General features: G+C 33.3%; 1 protein-coding gene across 25 annotated transcripts in view; it reads left to right on the top strand.

Moving 5' to 3' along the window:
* The window catches only part of RBFOX1 (RNA binding fox-1 homolog 1), an 875,363-nt gene that overhangs the window by 802,005 nt on the left and 54,227 nt on the right, over positions 1–19,131 (top strand). For 18 of the 25 annotated variants that reach the window (XM_083800059.1, XM_083800075.1, XM_083800061.1 and 15 more), the window contains 2 exons: positions 266–346; positions 18,261–18,393. In XM_083800059.1, coding sequence (XP_083656185.1) covers positions 266–346; positions 18,261–18,393 — 214 coding nt within the window. The remainder of the gene's footprint in view (positions 1–265; positions 347–18,260; positions 18,394–19,131) is intronic. The other 7 variants (XM_083800073.1, XM_083800079.1, XM_083800083.1 and 4 more) reach the window with 1 other exon arrangement.

The raw sequence follows: 19,131 nt of genomic DNA, 5'->3' as shown, positions 1-19,131 counted from the left end.
GCTGTAAATGATCAGAGTTTGCACCAGCTTCTCCATGTAATAAAAAGAGTATTTGGATTTGGGTGGATGTCTATGTTTTGCTTTTTGCAATGTACAGTTGTATGTGTTTATTGGGGGCTCTTTTTGTTTTGAAGTCAAAGGACATAAAGGGCCCCTTCTTCACTGCACTGCTTCAGTTATGGCTTTATTTCTGTTTTAAGATAAAAACTGAGGTTTAGTTGAAGTGTTCCAAAACCAGATACCACTCTCTCTCTCTTTCTTGTAGGCAGGGTGCTGCTGTGCCAGGCAAACCAGGAGGGATCTCCCGTGTACAGTGCCCCCAGTTCACTAGTATACACATCCACAAGTAAGCTAGTGTTATGGCTATTTTTTTTCCTGTTTTGTGAAAAAAGCACATTAATGTGAAAAAAGCCCCATAAAATTGTCAATTTTCACAGTAGCTTTTGTTAAGGTAAATGTGGTAAGTAATGTTAACATAATTCAGGTAATTAATTTTACTTGCATCTTTATTCACAAACTGTATTTTATTTAAAAAAATAAAAGGCCTGTTCTACACTGCACTGTTCTACAGAAATGGTCAAAAGGTCTACAGTAAAACTGTTTTCTTTATTATTTTTTTTCCAGTACTGTTGTATACTCTGCATTTTCTGTAGAAGATGTTGTGTTTCTTTTTCCTTCCTGGTCACAACTTTGATTTAATAAACAAAAAGTCTCATAACATGCCGCCACTTGTTTGGGTCAAGGAAGTAAATAGACGTGAAGGTTGTGTTATATTTATTTATTTATTTTCAAGAAATAAAAAGAAAAATGTGTGCAAAATGAGTATTTTGAATTATAAGAAGGTGCCCTAATAAAAACAGCAAAGAGAATCTGAAACTATACAGGCGGCCATCAGCTGCTTTCATGTTCAAAACCTTGGTGCACCAATGTCTCCTCTAAAATTCAGAGGCAGAAGTAGAAGTGATTGCTGAAAATGTTTCATATTGTACTGATGGTACCACTGATGCCCATTCAGAAATCTAGTCAGATGAAGAGGCAAATGAAATAGTAATAATTATGTTTATTAATAGGTGCAACACTGCAAGTAGCCAAAGATGAGAAAATCACTGTTTTTTCATGTAGTGACTATTGAAATGATCCATTGAAACAAAATTTGCTGATTAAAAATCAACAAGAATGTCTTCTGTTTGTTGCAGTATAGATTTTTTTTCCTGATGAATTAAAATGAACAGCAGTATTTGCTATGAGTTCTTAGCAGTTCTCTGTAAAGAAAATATTTTAAATTGTCTGATTTAACAACATTACGGTACGTGCTCTTTATGAAGATTGTATTCACTGTAGAATGCAAATTCTTCTCTTTTAAGGCACTAAAGACTTCTAAAATAATTAATTTCTTTTGCTAATTGAAACCAGGAATGAGGAAAAGGAGTTCCAAGGTGATCATCTCTTCAGTGATATAACTCTCTCATGTCAAAGGCTATGAACAATGTCATCCATAGAACTGCTACTTTTACACTATAGATATGGGATCTACTTTCACATCAGAAGTCTACAAATACATAATAAATAACAAAATACATGCAGTGTTTTAAATTGGAACTGAAGTTATCAATTAAATCTGCATTTGCTTCCAGATACTGCAGGAATATTTTGTACTATCACCTTTCCCAAGCAGAATTTTTCTGTCATTGTAGTTACAGAGATCCCTATGTTACTTACTTTGTTACTATGAAATACTGTATAGATCAATAGGGGATTCTTCCTTACAGAACATTTTTAGTGCACCATTCCTTTTTGACCAAAATACCTCAGGCATCTGAGATTCTATTTTTAGAAAACTATACAAACATTTCATTCATTTCACTGTTAGGGAGCTTCTTTGGGAGGAGAGGGGCAGTGTTTGTTTTTTATTTTCTGTAATTTACTCCAAATAAAGCCTTTTTTAAGTTCATCTTGTTGCCATTATCTCCCTGTGTTATAACCTAGCAAATTTATTTCTGGGGCTGTTTACGTCTTACAATATATCCAATATTATTAAATCTCCATATAGCCATTGTAATAGCTAGCAAAGCTCTATACTTCACTGTTTACATTATTTCTCATGGGTCAATCCCTTTGAAAAATCTATTTTGCAGTTGTGCTCCTTGAATAATGAGATCCTAATAAACACCTGTTTATTTTCAATTATGCCAAACATATAAGTAAACAGACTTTGCCTATCTGGATCTCACTGGGCAATGTGTAATACACAGTTTCATAACAGAGATTGCCAGTAGTCCTTGCAGTAGAAGTTATTGCACTTTGTTGAATTTGTGTGTCAGCAAGTCATGATTTCTTTTTTTATGTATAGCATTTCATATTGCCAAAATGTAGTTCTCCCCACAGGTTCACAACTCCTGCTAATATGACATTATTACAATTACTAATGATTGTAATTATTTTTTTTATTTCTCCTTATTAAGAATTTTTCAGTAATGATGTAAAACAGCTCAGTTTCTATAGGAATTGAATGGGAATTAACCTTGAGCTTTGTCTCATTTTCCTTCTTTTAATATTTTAATGATGTTCTATAGTATATTTTTGATGCACATTTTTAATATTGAAATGAATAAACTGATAAATCAATATTTACATCTAAGAGATTCATATTTTTACTATTACTATTCCATGTAGACAACAGAATCATAGCCTTCATTTTTGAATAATTTGTTAATTGTTTATTCTGTTATTGGTAGAATTGTAACTGTATAATATTTCAGAAAAACTTACAATGGAAGTATTAACAGGTTTTAAATTTGTAATCATGTGAATGGAATGGAAAGAGCTGAGATTTTTAAAGCTGAGAAGTTTGGATTTCATTAAATGCTAATGGCATTTGGGAATTTTCAAATATTTGGAAGAGGATAGTCCCCATTTTTAGCAATGTTATTATCTTTAACTTGTCTGTATGTGTTTTGTTCCTGAGTTATATTCTATAAGGAACGAATGACGGAAACATGGTGTGAAAATTTTTTCTATATTTGTCTAGATTTATTTCTCATTTAACTTCTTGACTTTTAATTGTATTGCTCACTAGCAATTTGTGATTGCTCTGAACACTTCTACCACTTGGCTAGCCAGAAAGAAGAGTACATTTCTTGGAGCTACTCTTTGCCTTTTGATGTTTTATTTGCCCTGGAAATATTTTATGTACATTTCCCAGTACAGAGATTAGTTACACCTCTGAATATGTCAGGAGTAGGAAACATGGTTCTGCTTCCTCCCATCACTTCTGGCCTTTTGCATAATACAGAAAGAAATGAGCTGCTGCTTCTTCAAGCAGTGGAACAAATCAGTAGCAATAGTCTCTCATGCCTCATCTGTTCTCTTATGCTGAAGCAGAAGATTCTGGGAATAGGTTATTTGTTATGTAGTTTCAGCATGTAAATGTACTCACATCCCTTGGTGGGACAGATCTTTTCTGTGGGACAGATATTGTCTTACTCAGATAATCAAAGAAAGGAATCTCGTGGTCTCATCTTGGCTGCTGCAGATTCCCATAACATTGTCATCTTGAAAAGAAATCTAATACAATTGATTTAAGTTAAATACTTCAGCATCATCCTAATGCAGAATGAAGAAAGTCCAATGAAGAACGTAGACAAGTTCCTATGAAGGACATGTATCCAGAATGTAAAGATTTGAGTACACCACATCGTGGTGAGGAAGTGGGCATTCACAGGAAGCTTCCTGGAGGCCCATGATATCTCAGTTTCACTAAACTGAAATTTAGCCAATCAAAGAATATGGCCAAATGTAACTGACAATTATTTATTTATTTATTTATTTATTTATTTATTTGCACTCACCTGCTTTAGACTAGTTGCTTCCACAGGAAATTTTAAAATCCTGAAGAAAGTTGTATCTAATGTTAAATAAAAAAAAAAGTCTAACAAGAAAAATGTTGGAAATTTCTAAAATTAGGCTACTTGAGCATAAGATCCATGAGAATATTAAGACCCTGCTGGGCAAAAGGAAGATTCAAAAGAAGAATAAAGTTCTGTCATTAAATATCTGTATTGCTGCTCAGTAAAGGACAATAGTATAGCTGGTTAAGTGTGGTTTAAAAAAAAAAAAAAGGAAAAAAAGGCATAAATACCAATCTGAATTTATGCAAGGACTTTTAAAAACTCTTAAGTTTTCCTCATTAGTTAATTAGGGCTCAAAACAAAAATGGGAAACAAGGAAGACATGAATTCACAGTATTATAGAATTATTCAGGTTGGAAGGACCAGGTTGCTCAGGGCACCTTTAATGACGGTGACTGCACAACCTTTCTGGGTCATCTGTTTCAATGCTTGAGTGTCCTAGCAGTGAAAAACTTTTGACTTGTATCCGATGGAAATTTCTCTTCTTTCAAGTTATGATGGTTGTCTCTTGTCTTCCATCTGGGTGCCCCTCTGAAGAGTCTGACTCTGTTTACTGGATAATACTTCCTACCCTTTAATGAGAAGGAGATGCATCTGCCAGTAGAAAACTTCTTTGTAGCTGATCAACATCCTCCAGCTCGCTAAGCACTAGTTGGTAAAAGAAGCCAGCCAACAACTGTGCATCAGATTTTTCAAAAGTTTACAGTTGTGCATACCCAGATTCCATGGAAAGCAATGACAGAGAGAATTACAAATGCTAATAAAAGTTCAATGGCAGCTAAATATTTTTCACTCTCTAAATCAAAATGTTGATCTTTGTAACCTTTAAGCTTTATTTTAGGTCCAAGTAAAAATAAAGACACTCGAGTCAGTAGGTATGTAACTACTAGTATATTTTTCTGAGCATGTATTATAGGACCATTCATAGAATCATGGAATCTTAGAATCATATAGAATATGATATAGAATCTATGATTCTATAATTCTACTAGTATATTTTTCTCAGTATGTATTCTAGGACTGTTCACTGCACTGAACAGCTGACATATGGTAAAATAGTAAATTGCTATATGCCTTTATGATTCACAGATGAGTGCCTGTATTTCCCAAATGTTTTGCATGCCCATAAAAGAGATTTCTGCCTCAAATTCAATAAGAGTACAGTTTAAACTGATGTCAATCTTGGGTTACATTTTCTAAATATTACATTTTTTTCATCTTCAGTAAGCATGCTTATAGGCACCAACATACACATGCCCTTTTTCCATATTTTTTTAATTAAAAATAAATAATTCTTTCATATTATGATAAAATGACAGAATTTAAAAAAAAAAGAAAAAAGAAAAAATATGAAAATGCAGAAAGCAGATATTCATTTATTCTATTTTATCACACTCAAGGGCAAATGAAGTTGCTGACCTATTTTTTTTAGTTCATGTATTGATTACAATTTTATGAGAATTTGTAGTAGAATACAGCAAATAGGACTAGGGGAAGGAGGGGGTACAAATGCTTATAAATCTGTCCCACATTGTTCTCTTTCTTTAATTGTAATTGTCTGATGAAAGTTCCATCAGTTTCTGTAATTAACCTAATGGTCTAAATGAATTTCCAGATCACTGGTTATTCACTTCTGTATGAATGCCATTGCATTGTGTTTAATTAATACAAAGTAAGTTCAACGTCCTTTGTATCATTAGAATTCTGTTTTAACTGTTTCAGTTAAAAATATTTTTTCCTCTTATTTTGTTTGTCCCATTTATGGATTTGGGTGTTTATTCTCTAGCCATACTAAGATATTGTTTAGTATTTTTATAATTAAAATATTTTAAATTGAATGCTCTTCAGATTTCCATCCTCAAAATATCAGTGTAGATATTTTTTGGATTTATCTTTTCAACTATTTTTAAACAGAATTCAGTCAGTGCTAAATTCATAATCCCATGATATGCCCTAGAACATCTTATTTGTCTTGATATTCCTTTCACAGAAATACATATGACAGATAAGCACTCACCAGAGAATACTTTTTCTTTGCGTCAGACAGATATTAAAACAATAAACTATGTTGCCCTGGGATTTTAGCTTATGAGCAACTAGAAAACAACAAGGCAAAGATGAGATGTTTTTGAAAGGTGGGAAGGCAGTTCTTTCACAAAATTCCCTAGAAACCTTTGGTCCTGTAATATTTTTGAGAATAAATATTTTTAATGCTTAAGTTCTTTTAAAGCAAATGAGAAAAATTCCTAAATGTTCCAAAATTATCCTAATAATCCTCCCGATTCAGACTTATTCATTAGGTGCCAGTAGAGAATAAAAATCTATAGCAGAATCTTAAAGGATAAATTATATTAAATTATGGGAATTTTGCTTTTATACATATATATTCTGTATTAAAAAGACTTATCAACACATATATGATAGATACATTTGCTTTTTTTAAAAAATATATATACTTTTTTTTTTTCCTGTGAGTATTTTGTTTCATAGGTGGAGGATGGTTCCAGTGGATAGTTCAGGACTTTGTTGATATGCATGGAACAGATGAGGAAAATCATAAATACCAAGTATGAACACCATATCCAACAGAAGGATTTAGATTATTTGAGGATTCATTGTTCCGTAGAAATGACAATTAAGTAAAGCTTGTCTATTCGATGTTTCTTTTGAATATCTTTACTTAAAAGTAAGTTACTTGGCTTATGAAATGTTTGTGAACTAGTTAAAAAAATGCTCTGTGAAACTATTTTCATTTTTTTCCATTTCACTAAAAGCATTCCAAGTTTTATTTTACTGAGGAATTACCAATAGACTTTGACATTTATATTACATTCTGGCATATTTCCAGTACCAAAAGATTACATGAGGAAAACATAAATTTTCAAAAGGTTATTTAAAATGGACTTTTGAGCAGAATCTTTAGTGGAAACATTCCATTCAGTTGATTTTTTCAGGTTTAATCTGTTCACATCTAATTACCTGAAAATAGAATTGTAATGATGATCCTGTTACGATATTATCTTGAGACTCCAAGCAACCAAAGCTTAGGTGCTCCTGGCAGTTGGTACATCCATTTCTGGGTTTTGCATGTAAGACATGATTGACCATATTCAATCTAAATGGGCATGTACTTTATGGTAATGACATCAGTTATTAAATTGTTGTGATTTCATTGTTATGGTTTTTATTAATTTATTTGTTGAGATTTTATTGTTGTTGATAGGGGAGCAACTGTTTAGTATGTTTGTCTTAGTTGAATTGAACTGGTATGTGGGACAGGTACAATTTAAAGATTGGGCAATCATATGATATAAATAACTTGCCTATGTTGTAGTATTTGCAAATTAAATGTAAAAAGATTTCTGCAAACTAAATTTTTAATTGCTCTGTTTTCTCTTAGCCTAAAATGGAATGGCAGGTCAATTCATTACAATTAATATATATATATCAGTAGATTGTATTTACATATTTTTCTTGTTTTGTCTACTTTTAATTGCTTCTTGTAGAAAAAAGTAGAGTACCTTTGCAAATGAGTTATGTGAATAAGCCAACAAAGTGCTTCCTGAACTAATAATAGACTTTTTTTTTTTTTTAATATAAATTGAAGAGAGAGAATCTCCTGGTAGTAGCCCAGGAATAATGTTAAAAGTACCTTTCCTGGTCCTCATGTTAAAATACTGTTTAGTGAGTTTGCATGAAAATTTTAACAAACAAGATATCAATAATAGTAAGGAAGTGAAATTTACTAATGGCTTTTTTGTCTGTCCCCCTTAAGGCAAACTTCAAGAATTTAAAGCAAAGGAGACATGTTAAAATTACTAGTAGCTTTTTTAATGCCAAAAATTTTCTTAAGGGACAAGCATGGAAACAATGGTCTCTGTTACCAAAATCTTATGACCTAGGTAGCCAGCTAAAACAGAGGACCTGGGGAAAGAATAAACTGCTCTGAATTCAGACATTTTGAGCACACAAGCTTAGCATACTTACTGATTCAGTGATTTTTTTTTTTCTTGGATTTTTTATTTATTTATTTATTTTAAGGGAGTAAAGATTTTCAGTCATGAAATGATGCTTACATGAGGAGAGGACTAAGGTGGGAAAGGCATTTTGTAAGAAGTTATTTTTGAGGAGGGACTTAAACGAAAAATGGTGAAGGAATGACATACTCAGGCAGGGTTGGAGGAGTTAGTTTCTTAGCAGTTATGCTAAGAAATTTTTATTGAATATAAGTCTTACAGTCTTCTACTAGAAATCAACAGGTTGCAAGTATAAACAAATTCAAGAAAAAAAAAGATAAAAATACCAAAATGCTGTTGAACACTATATTTGAGGTTCAGTTGACCTTAGTTGTCATATATGATGTTCATTCTATGTAATGAGAACAAGGTTGTTGTTTCTTTGTTCTGAAATGCTTGTTTATCTTTTCAGATTAGATTTACAATTTTTATAATGCTGATTTGGAATGGAGTTATTCCAAAATATATTCACTTGATTTCAAAATCAAGTGAATTATGTCATATTATTAGACAGTTTTCTATGGCACTGATTTTGCAAACCTTTTTCAAGCAGTTTCTGTTTAGCAAAAAGGACGCTCATGATTGTGAAACTCAACATTTGTGCTGTAGTGGAGATAGGCTACAGTGATCTACTTATGTCACTTGTAAAGTTTTCTAATCAGATTGTAAAGTCTTAATGGTTTTATTTACTTTTAACATCAACAATATAACACAATTTGGGTTGTTTCTATAAGGCCTTTTATATTTCAAAATTAAATGTTTTAGTAGCTTGAAGGCTATTTATCCAGATACTTCTAGCTTTGCTATAGGAAAACAATTCCTTTCTTTTGAAAGGAGTTTCATTTAGTAGGCTGCATTTACTTGAGAGTAATCTGTTAAAAATAAATAAAAAATAAAAAGTAATTTGAATCTAAGCCATCGGTTGAAAAATGGATTAATATTTACTGAAAAATATTCACACAAAAGTCTGTGATGCTCATCACTGAAATGTGCAAGGAACTAAAAATAAAGAAAACAAAGAAGTCTTATTGACTTGCATTTCTTTAACTGTGGAATTCATTAAGAACACTTTAAACACGTACCATTCACATGCCAAATAGGTACTGTGCAAAGTTAGAGAGGTATCTTCTCTGTACTGCTAATAAAAGGAGTTCACATCTATACTCAGTTTCCTGTTAAACGTTGCAAGAAGCATAGCTGCATATAATAAATATATTTTAAAATATGAAAACAGGTAATTACAAAAAAAATATTTTACTATAAAGAGTTATGATGAACTTTGTAGTAGATCAGGAGAGATTCTATTAGGCCCTTTTATCCAGAAAAAAAAATCAAAATGGGAAATTATTGTGCAAGTACGCAGTTGCTAGTAGGAGGAAAGGTTAGTTATATAAACTTTCAATGTACATGGTAATAGTTTCCTTATTTTCTGAGAATCGTAAAACAATTGTTAAAAGACAGTACAGATGGATTGTGGTTATGCTTAATTCTTTGAATATCACCAATACGTCTTTGGTTAGTCAGATAAGGTTGTGTTTCTAAAACAAAATTATACTCTCAAGAGTTTCCCATGACTGCTCTAAGTGCTTCATTCCCCTTTCTGGTAAAATATACCACAATACTTATTACAGGACATCTATTAACCAGTGCCAATAGGTAAGGTGAAACTTATGCAGAAGTCTAGGCTGGAGTGAAAAATAAATTTTTCTGAACCTCCATGAAAGCCATGAGTACCCTTCTGCTTCCTGATAAAAATCTGCCTGTATCTGCCTATCTTGACCTTCCTTGTCTGTGTAGTTGTGTGGCTGCTGCTTGCTTCTTTTAAAAACAGCTTACTTTATTAGCCAGGAAAACCATTTCAGTGGGCATTGGTACCTAGTTTGCTTCCTGTGCCTGTTTTACTTAGTGCTTTTACAGGTACATGTTTCTTCCAGTCAGCAAAGTAATGTATGTGGCAGTCAGTGTGTTCTTTAAAGTGTTTTTCTTGGTGTTGTATTACAGCCACATTTCAGATTGGCTTTCTTTTCTGCTGTAAACTTAACATCATCTTCATTGTTTTTTTCTTGGTAGCACTGTCTGAAATTCTTGTTATAGCATTTTCTGCATTCTCCACCACGGTATATTGCCCTTCTGCAACTGTTTTCAGGATAACTATCCCGTTACCCTCTATAAGTGTTTTAAATGGTGACTAATAGTTCATCAGTAAGATGTATTGTCATTCTGCAGCACTTGTAAATATGGATTTCATTTCATTCCATCATTTTATTATTATTATTATTATTTCAGTGCTTTGCTGTTTGTACTTATTCTAGTGTTAATCTGTGTAGTGATGATGCAGTGTGTCTGAAGTGGTACAATGAAGAGTATTATAAAGAGAGATGTATACTGAATTGCATACCACAGGCAGTTTTTTAATTTATACACCATCCTACTATTGGGTAGTGCAAGATGACTGGAGGGTGCTTATAACATCTTTTTATAGTTAATTGTGGATTGTATCTTTGTCCTTTGCTTCAAATAATCCAGATCATGTTTGACCAAAGACAGCTGTGACTCTCACATGACATTGTGTTATCTTGTTAATGGAGATATGGTGCTTGGCTTTTGGCAGTACTCATGGTTATCTGTCAGGACAATAAGATGTCAGGACTTAATCCTCTCAGAATGCAGTGAAACAGTGACAATTACTTTTTTTTCCTTTTTTTGAACATGATCTATGATGTTATTGTACATAATATCCATTGTGTTGAGTCCTATATGCAGATTTCTTGTTTGCTTGACTTTGCATCTACAAAGGATCTAGAAAGATGCCCTACTACTCATTTTTAGTAACTAGGGAAACACAGTTGACCATGCATATCAAGTCATTCTGTCAGTCACTTGGACAGTTGTTAATTTTATGGTTTTCAAGTTTCCCTGTCACATCTAGTTCCAAAAAAGACTTACTTTAGTGTCAGCCTTTCTTATATTGTCAGTTTAATAACAGTTGTTATTAAATCATGGCTCTTAAAAACATGTTGTATATAACAGAATTCTTAGAATCATAGAATGGCTAGGGTCGGAAGGGACCTTGAAGATCATCTAGTTCCAACCTTCCAAGTTCTTCCTCAACCTGAATTTCATACATAACTATTTATGAGGTATTAATATTTTTAATGCCTATATGGTTCTCTGCATGTACAATTCTTTTTTTTGACAATTACTCCACTATGGCTTGGGTTAGGTTAGCCAACTAGTTTTTCCCTCTGTCACTTCCTGCTTAAAATTTTCCCAACACAGCAATTTTCTGACAATGTTCTTTGTGATAGCTTAATAATTCTATTGAGCTTTAGTGGCTTGGATATATAAGCCACTAGGCAATCATGCCTTTAAAGGACAGTCAAAAACTCATATGAGTTTTGACATACAGAACATCAAAAATGTCACTGTATTGGATGATATTTTAAATTTAGTTTGTTCTTCTGAAAATCATCACAGGCTATATTAAAATTTTCCTTTTCCCCCTTTTTTAACATGCTAATGGAATAATGGAGTTCTGTAACTTTTACAAATCTCCCCAGTATTAAAGAATCCTTGTGTCATCTAGACAGAACTTGTCACCCTGTAATTTACTTTCATAACAAACAACTGTTTTTTTTCATCTCTGTAGTAGTGCTATTGTTCATCTAGTTTTCTATAATCATGTCCTTTTTACTTTGTCTCAGAAATCCTGTTTGTGAAAACATAGGGAAATTTTCCATTTGCTTGGAATTTCTAGATATCAGTAACCAAGAACACAAGACAAATTATTGATCACTTTGAACATCTACGCTTGAAGATTATTCTTTAATTTAGGATCAAATGAGGCTTCTGTATCTTTTCCTTTGTGGTCTAGTTGCTTTGTTTTTGTTTTTACCTACTGAGCATTTTCTTGTTTGTTAGCAGTTTCTTTTGTGAAAAGTCAACTATTCTTTGTAACATCAACTATGCAATACCCTTATTTAGTTATTAAGTACGTCATATTTGACCAACAGTGTAATTACATAGCTTAACAAAAAAAATCTCAATTATCTGTTCATTTTTTTATTCCTCCATATCCCCCATTTTCTTCTGCTTGTTAGGAGAAATCCATTGATGTCTGGGGGACTCAGGTGGCCAAACATGCAGGTTAGTAAAAGGATGAAATGTGCAGGAGTTTCTAACAATCATAGAATTACCGAATGACCAAATCACAGCATGGCTGAGTATGGAGGCCCCTCTGTGTCTATCTGCTCCTCTCCCTGCTCCAACAGGGCCACCCAGAGCAGGGGGCCAAGGCCCATGTCCAGGTGGCTTTTGGACATCTCCAAGGATTGAGATTCCACAACCTCTGTGGGCAACCAGTTCCAGTGCTCAGTCATCCTCACCATAAAAAATGTTTAGACAAAAAGATAAGACAGTGTCCAGGTTTTGGCATCAAGATTTTTTTCTAAGGGTTATAAATTCCTGACATACAGTGGTGTCAATATATGTAGAATCCAATGGCAGTTTGTTTATTTGTACATTAGAGAAGATGGAAAAAAAAATAAAAAAGAAAATTTTAATGCCATTTATACTTAAAAGAATTATAAAGAAATCTAGATGTGTGTTTAGTTTGTGCAAGTAATTTTTGGTATAATAAACCAATTGGATCTGGAAGCAAATTTGTGGCAAAGATAATCAAACAGCAAGTTTTGTTGGAACAGCCAACTATTCTTATACAATTTAGCATAAGAATAAGCACATTAAATAGGTGTTTGCTTTTTGCTAAAATATGCTATGCATAGTTTTTGAGTGAATTTGATTATGTTGATGATGTGGTGTGGAAGAAAATTACAAATCTTGTTTTTCAAATATCTGAGGATTCAATAGGTGAAAACCTGAAAACAGTGCCTTAAACCAGCTGCCAATTCCTGCTCTCTAGAAATATTTGCATAATATTTCAGGGCACACTTAACTACAAAAAAAAAGTCACAAAATTTATGTGAAATTTTGGACTAATTTGGATTTGTTTGGAAACTTAATGCAGTAGTGTTGTGTGAAGGGATTCAATTACAGTGTGCAGTGTTTTGTAAGTAACTTTCTCACATAAAAAGTTAATTAATCAGAGCTGTGTCAATTTCCTTGTGCCATGTCAATTTACAGCAAGGTAATTAATCACTAATCGCCCAGCGTGCAGCAAACTAAGGGACAATCCGTGAGTCATTTATTGTTATTTTTTTCAAAATAAATGGCACACAGAGCCATGAAGAAACGCATCTTGCCTTTCATAATATTTTTATCGACAGTTTTGCATGTTGTAATAGACTGCAGCAACAAGCAGCTGTAGTTCAATGGAATATGAATATTAAAGAAACAAATGAGAGCAGATTTATAGGCCATTGCTTTTCTGTTATGTCAGTTTTGAGATTACACTGAGCAAATGAACAGTGAAAAATTACTCTTCCATGTGGAGAATGGTGATTAGACTTGTACATTAATTAGAGATTTTTGTTTTCCATTTCAATGCATTTCAAATGAGAACATCCTATAAGAAATTGTTTGTCCAAAATCCAGATTTATTCTTTCATAAACAACAGTGTTTAATATTGACATGTATTTCTGTACAATGGTAAGGAAATCATTGTTCCACTATTTTTGTTTTAAAAATAAATATATTGTTTCTATTTTGAATTAAAGAAATAGAAGGGACCAGTCGTGCCTATATTTGACATACATGGCAAATTTCCTTTGAGTTCAGTTAATTCACAATTGGATCCCAGGAATAATCATCTCACAAAAAAGAACAGGTGAAAAATTGTTTGTTGTTTTTTTTGTTTGTTTGTTTTTTAGTTTGCTAGAGCTTTCTAGACCTTTTCACGCTTTAAAGATATATATACATTTTAAAAATCCTTTTATTTTAAAAGCTGTAGTAATGGAGCTTTTACTTGCACTGCAATTTTTATTTAAATGTAAAGATCTACATGCATTGTCTTTAACACAGTTTTTATAACTCTTTTGAACAATGACAGGTGATATTACTTATTGCTATTAAGGTAAAGTGAAAACTTACTACAGAGCATACATCAGGATAAATTCCTGATTCTGTTCCAGAAATATCAGATAATATGATTTAGATTATTCTGCTTAGCCTTCCTCAGCATGTTACCTATTTTACCTCTTTGTTCTTAATTTATTGTCCAGCACTTCTGAAATGTTTCCTCAACAGGGATCCTCCTAAACTATGGGAGTAATATGTGTGTGTCTTCCTGCATTTCTAACAGTTAAACTACTCTGCAGTAAATTAGCTATAAACTGATTTCAACACAGTATAGCATTAAAATTCTTCAAGATTAAACATTGGAAAACTCTTGATAGCAGATGACCTGATAGTTTGTACAAAGATTAGGAGTGATGAGAGGTAGATTCATTCATCCATTTTGATGGCACACCTTTCTTGAGGCATATGGCACACTCATACAAATTCAAACCACAGCAAAAATGCAAAGAATAATTGCCCATTAAAATGGCTGTATATTTTTATGGCTTTGATACAAAATCTGCCCCCTGTTGTTTTTTACATCTGCTACTCTTCCATTTATCTCAGAGCTTTAAAACTTTAATACACAGTGTATAACCCCTAAGTGTTTTTTTTACCAGGATGTGTTCCCCCTTTTTGGAGCTCAAGCTTTGTCAGTGTTCAGACAGTCTTTGTTTTCCAAGGCATATATTGAGATGTGGTGTCTAGAAAATCCACTACCTGTCATGTTCATTTAATAAAAAATGAATAAAAGCAATGCTTATATATATGATATCTGTTGGGAGAAATTCAGATATAATTAAATTTCGTCTGTGAACACAAATATGATTGGGATGAAAGGGATCTTTCCCTCATACAGTCTTTAGAAACTTCTGTCTTTGTTTTTAACCTCATTATTATCACCAATGATATGTAGTTGGCAAAATTTGCCTTTTCCCTATTACAGGTCAGAATTCTAGTCATAAAATTACATTGATAAATTTAAGGTACTTCTGTTAAGAAGTGGAGTAGGATGTTTCCCAGCTGAGAGTTGAACACATTTTCAATGTCATTATAATAGAATTTTCACTGACTTAGTTTCAGTAGTTAGGCACTGAGGCACTATGGAAGGTTGACCTACAAACTTTGAGTCATTAAATGTTTACCCTTCCTGGCTAGTATATTCATTGCTTCTGGGGCTGGTTGATATTACTTAATGCTTCCTGATGGGAGAGCTCTTTTCATAAAATTGTTTTTATTAAGTCCATTATTCAATTGTGTTCTAGTGGCATTACTTCTGGTTATTTTGGAGGTAAGGATATTAAAAAGTTGGTAGCAAAATAAATTCTGTGATTATTGCATACTCCTAATCACATGATTTCTCAGTTGGGATGAGTAGCATAATTTTTTTGTTGAACTCAAATGTAGGGTGACATGATCTTGCCAATTATTATACCTCTGGCAATAATTGTAATCTTTAATAATACTACCTGCAATTAGAAGGCATGTTTTCACATACTCTGTTTTTCTGGCTGACCCAAGACACTTTTTGGGAGAATGGATATAATTCTAGTGCATATATGAGCTCACTTTCTCACAGGACCGTGCAGTGCCATTCTTAGTTCCATATTTCTCAGGCTTATCTTCCATTATGTCTTATCATCTTCTTGACAGAACTCCAAACCATTGTCCTAACTTCTAGATGCTTCTGTAAGATTTTCTAGGTTTTGCTTTACTATAGATATTTTATGCTTCGTGATTTTCTTAAGGAGGCAACACAAGGTGAGCAGAGCAAAACGATGAAATAACTTCAGGCTTTGCATTCTAACACATCAGAAAATATACAGATCCTTTAAAAATGTCAGATCCCCGCCTTATCTTACCATCTCCAATGAATGCTGGGTTTGGCCTCCATTATAGGTTCTGGATTTGATAAACATTTGGGGGCTAAGTGACTCTTCCTGAATTTCTTCTAGCTTTTTCTCCTCTTTCATAAGAAAAAGCACATGCAAAGAGAAAGACTTATTTCTCATTTTATGTATATATATATGCGTATGTAATAATAATATAATAGTATTTTTTAAAAAATATTTTCTGTTGATTTGTACTCATTCATTGATTGAAGTGCTCTGCTTTTGCACTGATATTTCTTTGTTCACTGCCAAAGATCTGTAATTTCTTCCAAGGCATGGCTACCACGATGAAGAAAGAATATTTAGGATAAATGTTCAGTTACTGCAAAATATATACTTTAAACCATCTGTGTGAAAGTTATATTGAATGGTACAATTAAAAGGGAAACAAAACGAAACAAAACACACTAGGAGTTCATGCTTTCATACAGACATATCGTCAGTGTCTGCCATATAATTTCTGCACAATTCCAGTTGGAATTTTCTTAGAGTTACAGTTACTTCTTTCTTCCATTATTCATACACATGTCTAGGGTGTGAGCTGTATGAAGGAATTGGTGAATTAATTTCAAACAGTACATCTTACAGAAGAAAGATTGTCTAGGACCCTGAGTGTTTCACTGAAAGGGTATTGACTACTTCCTTGCTTTAAATATTGCCAAACATAGATGTATCTACTAATAATTAATTGCTGAAGCAGATCTTTGAATGGGGGTTCCTAGATTATGGATTGGAAACCCATAGTGTTGTTAGATACATTAGATAACTTGAGTTTAGACTTCTTTTTTTGAGTTGGTTTGTTATTCTTTACTACTGCTTCCGTTTTTATTGGAAAACTGTTTTCTATCAGTATGTAGAAAAATACAGATGTACATGTAAGTGAAGAAGTTGTCCAAACTGCTCAAAGATTGGTAGACTTCATTATTTTTTTTGTCAGTGGCATTTAGGTCAGAGAAATTTCTCTTATTCTTGGTAGTTCAGGAGTGTCCCTAAGACTACATTTATTAAATCTAGCTACAGAATACCAACCTTCAGGCCATTTCAGATATGTTTTCCTGGCCAGATTCTTCAGTGAGAGGGGCCTATAATGCTGTAAGGCTGTGATGAAGTCAAAATAATTACAGTATTTTCCTTCATGTGTTCAGCCAGCAGTATCTATAAGTTGATAATTTTTTATTTTATTTCAAATTTAAGGCTACTTTTAAAATTTACTTCTAAAACAGATGAAACACAACTTTGGATTGAAGTCAAATTTCAGACTTGAAAAGCTTATACGTAATTTCTTCCATTTGTTTTCCTTTATCAGGGCATTTCTAAGCAATCTTTATTTATCTGTTTATATGCTTAATTTACATAATTCAATACAATGAAGCACAACTAAAGTAACTTGAGTGTCACCAGAGCAGGATTTAATTTTCTGTATCTCACTGATGAATTAGGTCCAAAAATACCTGTTCTAACACTGGCCAACAATATATGTTCAAAAGAGAAATGAATAATGAAGCATTGCTTAAAAAACTGGCAGAGAAAGTAAATTAGAAAGTTTCATTTTTTCTTTTTTTTTTTAAATTAAAATGTGAAAAGTTTTACAAATATTTTACTAAAAAAAATCTACGTAGTACTATATTACTGTTCAATTTCTGATGAACATATTTTGTTTCACATGGAATGGTAATGTTTACATTTACTTGCAATGACAATATAAAACTATATGAGTTTATTTCTTCTTTATATGTCTAAATTGTTTCTATTGGCTCTTAATATTATCTGAATTCGTATAGGTATTTCCAAACTATGTAACTCTTGCCTTTGAAGAAATAACAGGTACTATTATGAACAGAATATACCCCCAAATTCTGAGAAAGCTCTTGCTCTACCTTTTTTTTCAGTTGAAAAAAATGAAACAAAATTCAAACCTAATAATAATCAACTTTCTGAACAAAAATGAAGCTCATCACTGAACAATTTAGATTGAAAGGGGCTTTTGGAGGTCGCCGGGTCCAACATCTCACTCCCACTCAAAGCATGGCAAACTTTGAAGATAAATCCCATAATGTGATGGAGAATTCTCTGGTACTATAAATTTGAGCCTGAGCTGGGTGATTTTGGCCTCAAAAGTCTCCTTTTAGCAGCATCAGCTACAACAGGCAGCATTGTTTTTAATAATGAGTGTCTTTTTGTGCTACCTGTGATACTGCTATATAAATTCCCTGTTTGCCATCTCCTAGTTGCATAAAAAGATTTTATGTTAGAAGATGAGGCCTCTTGTTAAAAGACTAATAATTTAGTTATCCGACAATGCCCTCAACTAGTTATGGGCCATGCTTTAATATAAGCACAACTATGCTGCTACATTACCAGTATTTTGCCTAGTTTTCAAACACCGGATTAATCTGAATATTTTATTTTCCTCTCCTTCTCTTCACAGTGCCAGGATTTCCCTACCCGGCTGCAACGGCAGCTGCTGCTTACAGAGGTGCACATCTAAGAGGCCGAGGTCGCACAGTGTACAACACGTTCCGTGCAGCAGCACCCCCTCCTCCAATTCCAGCCTACGGCGGGTAAGGAGATCAGCCTCTTTTACCTGTTACCATGAATCTCCGAAGGCTGCAAACTGTGTAGCTGTGGTGCATGCTGATCGTGTCTCACTGCAGAAACCAACACAGCATGCAACGAATCCAAGTACTGGAAGTGGTGCACCTTGCACAGTGTATTGAAAAATGACTGTAATTTGTACTGCCATGGTTGGTGGCCTTAAGCATTTGAGGTGTCACATACTGTTATGTAAATGCTCTTAGAGACTAAATGCTTTGGAACAGGGAAATTGTTTCAGCTAAAGATGTATTTTTGGTGATTGCAAACATCTGGTTATTAAGGAGGTTGGATAAAGTAACTTCTTTTCATTCAAATCATCCACTGAAAGTTGTCTCTGGACCTAAAGGCTTAGAGTTTGGTTTTTTGTTTTTGTTTCTGAGTTTAGTTTTTCAAGCTGATATTTTTACAAAGTTTGAAAACTGGGCTGCTTCTCTCAAGGCCATGTGCTTTCCAGTACATGTTTGTTTAAATAATAAGTCATGGAGTGAAGGTGACCTCTCTCTTTCCTCACTACGATGCTGTTCCGCAGCTCATCTGCTGTCACTTTGGATATCCCCCTGTAAGGAAGCTTGCTGCATAAGATGTGCTGAGACCCTATCCTCCTATTTCATTACAGTAGAAGACAGGTGCCCTTCAGTAGTTTCCCACCCCAGACTTCCCTGGCACTCTGGTGAGACAGGCTAGGTGAAGGTATCAGAGGCTAA

The sequence above is a fragment of the Anser anser genome (assembly GCF_964211835.1).
Source record: "Anser anser genome assembly, chromosome: 15".
Lineage (NCBI taxonomy): Eukaryota > Metazoa > Chordata > Aves > Anseriformes > Anatidae > Anser > Anser anser.
This window is presented reverse-complemented; position numbering and strand designations above follow the sequence as displayed.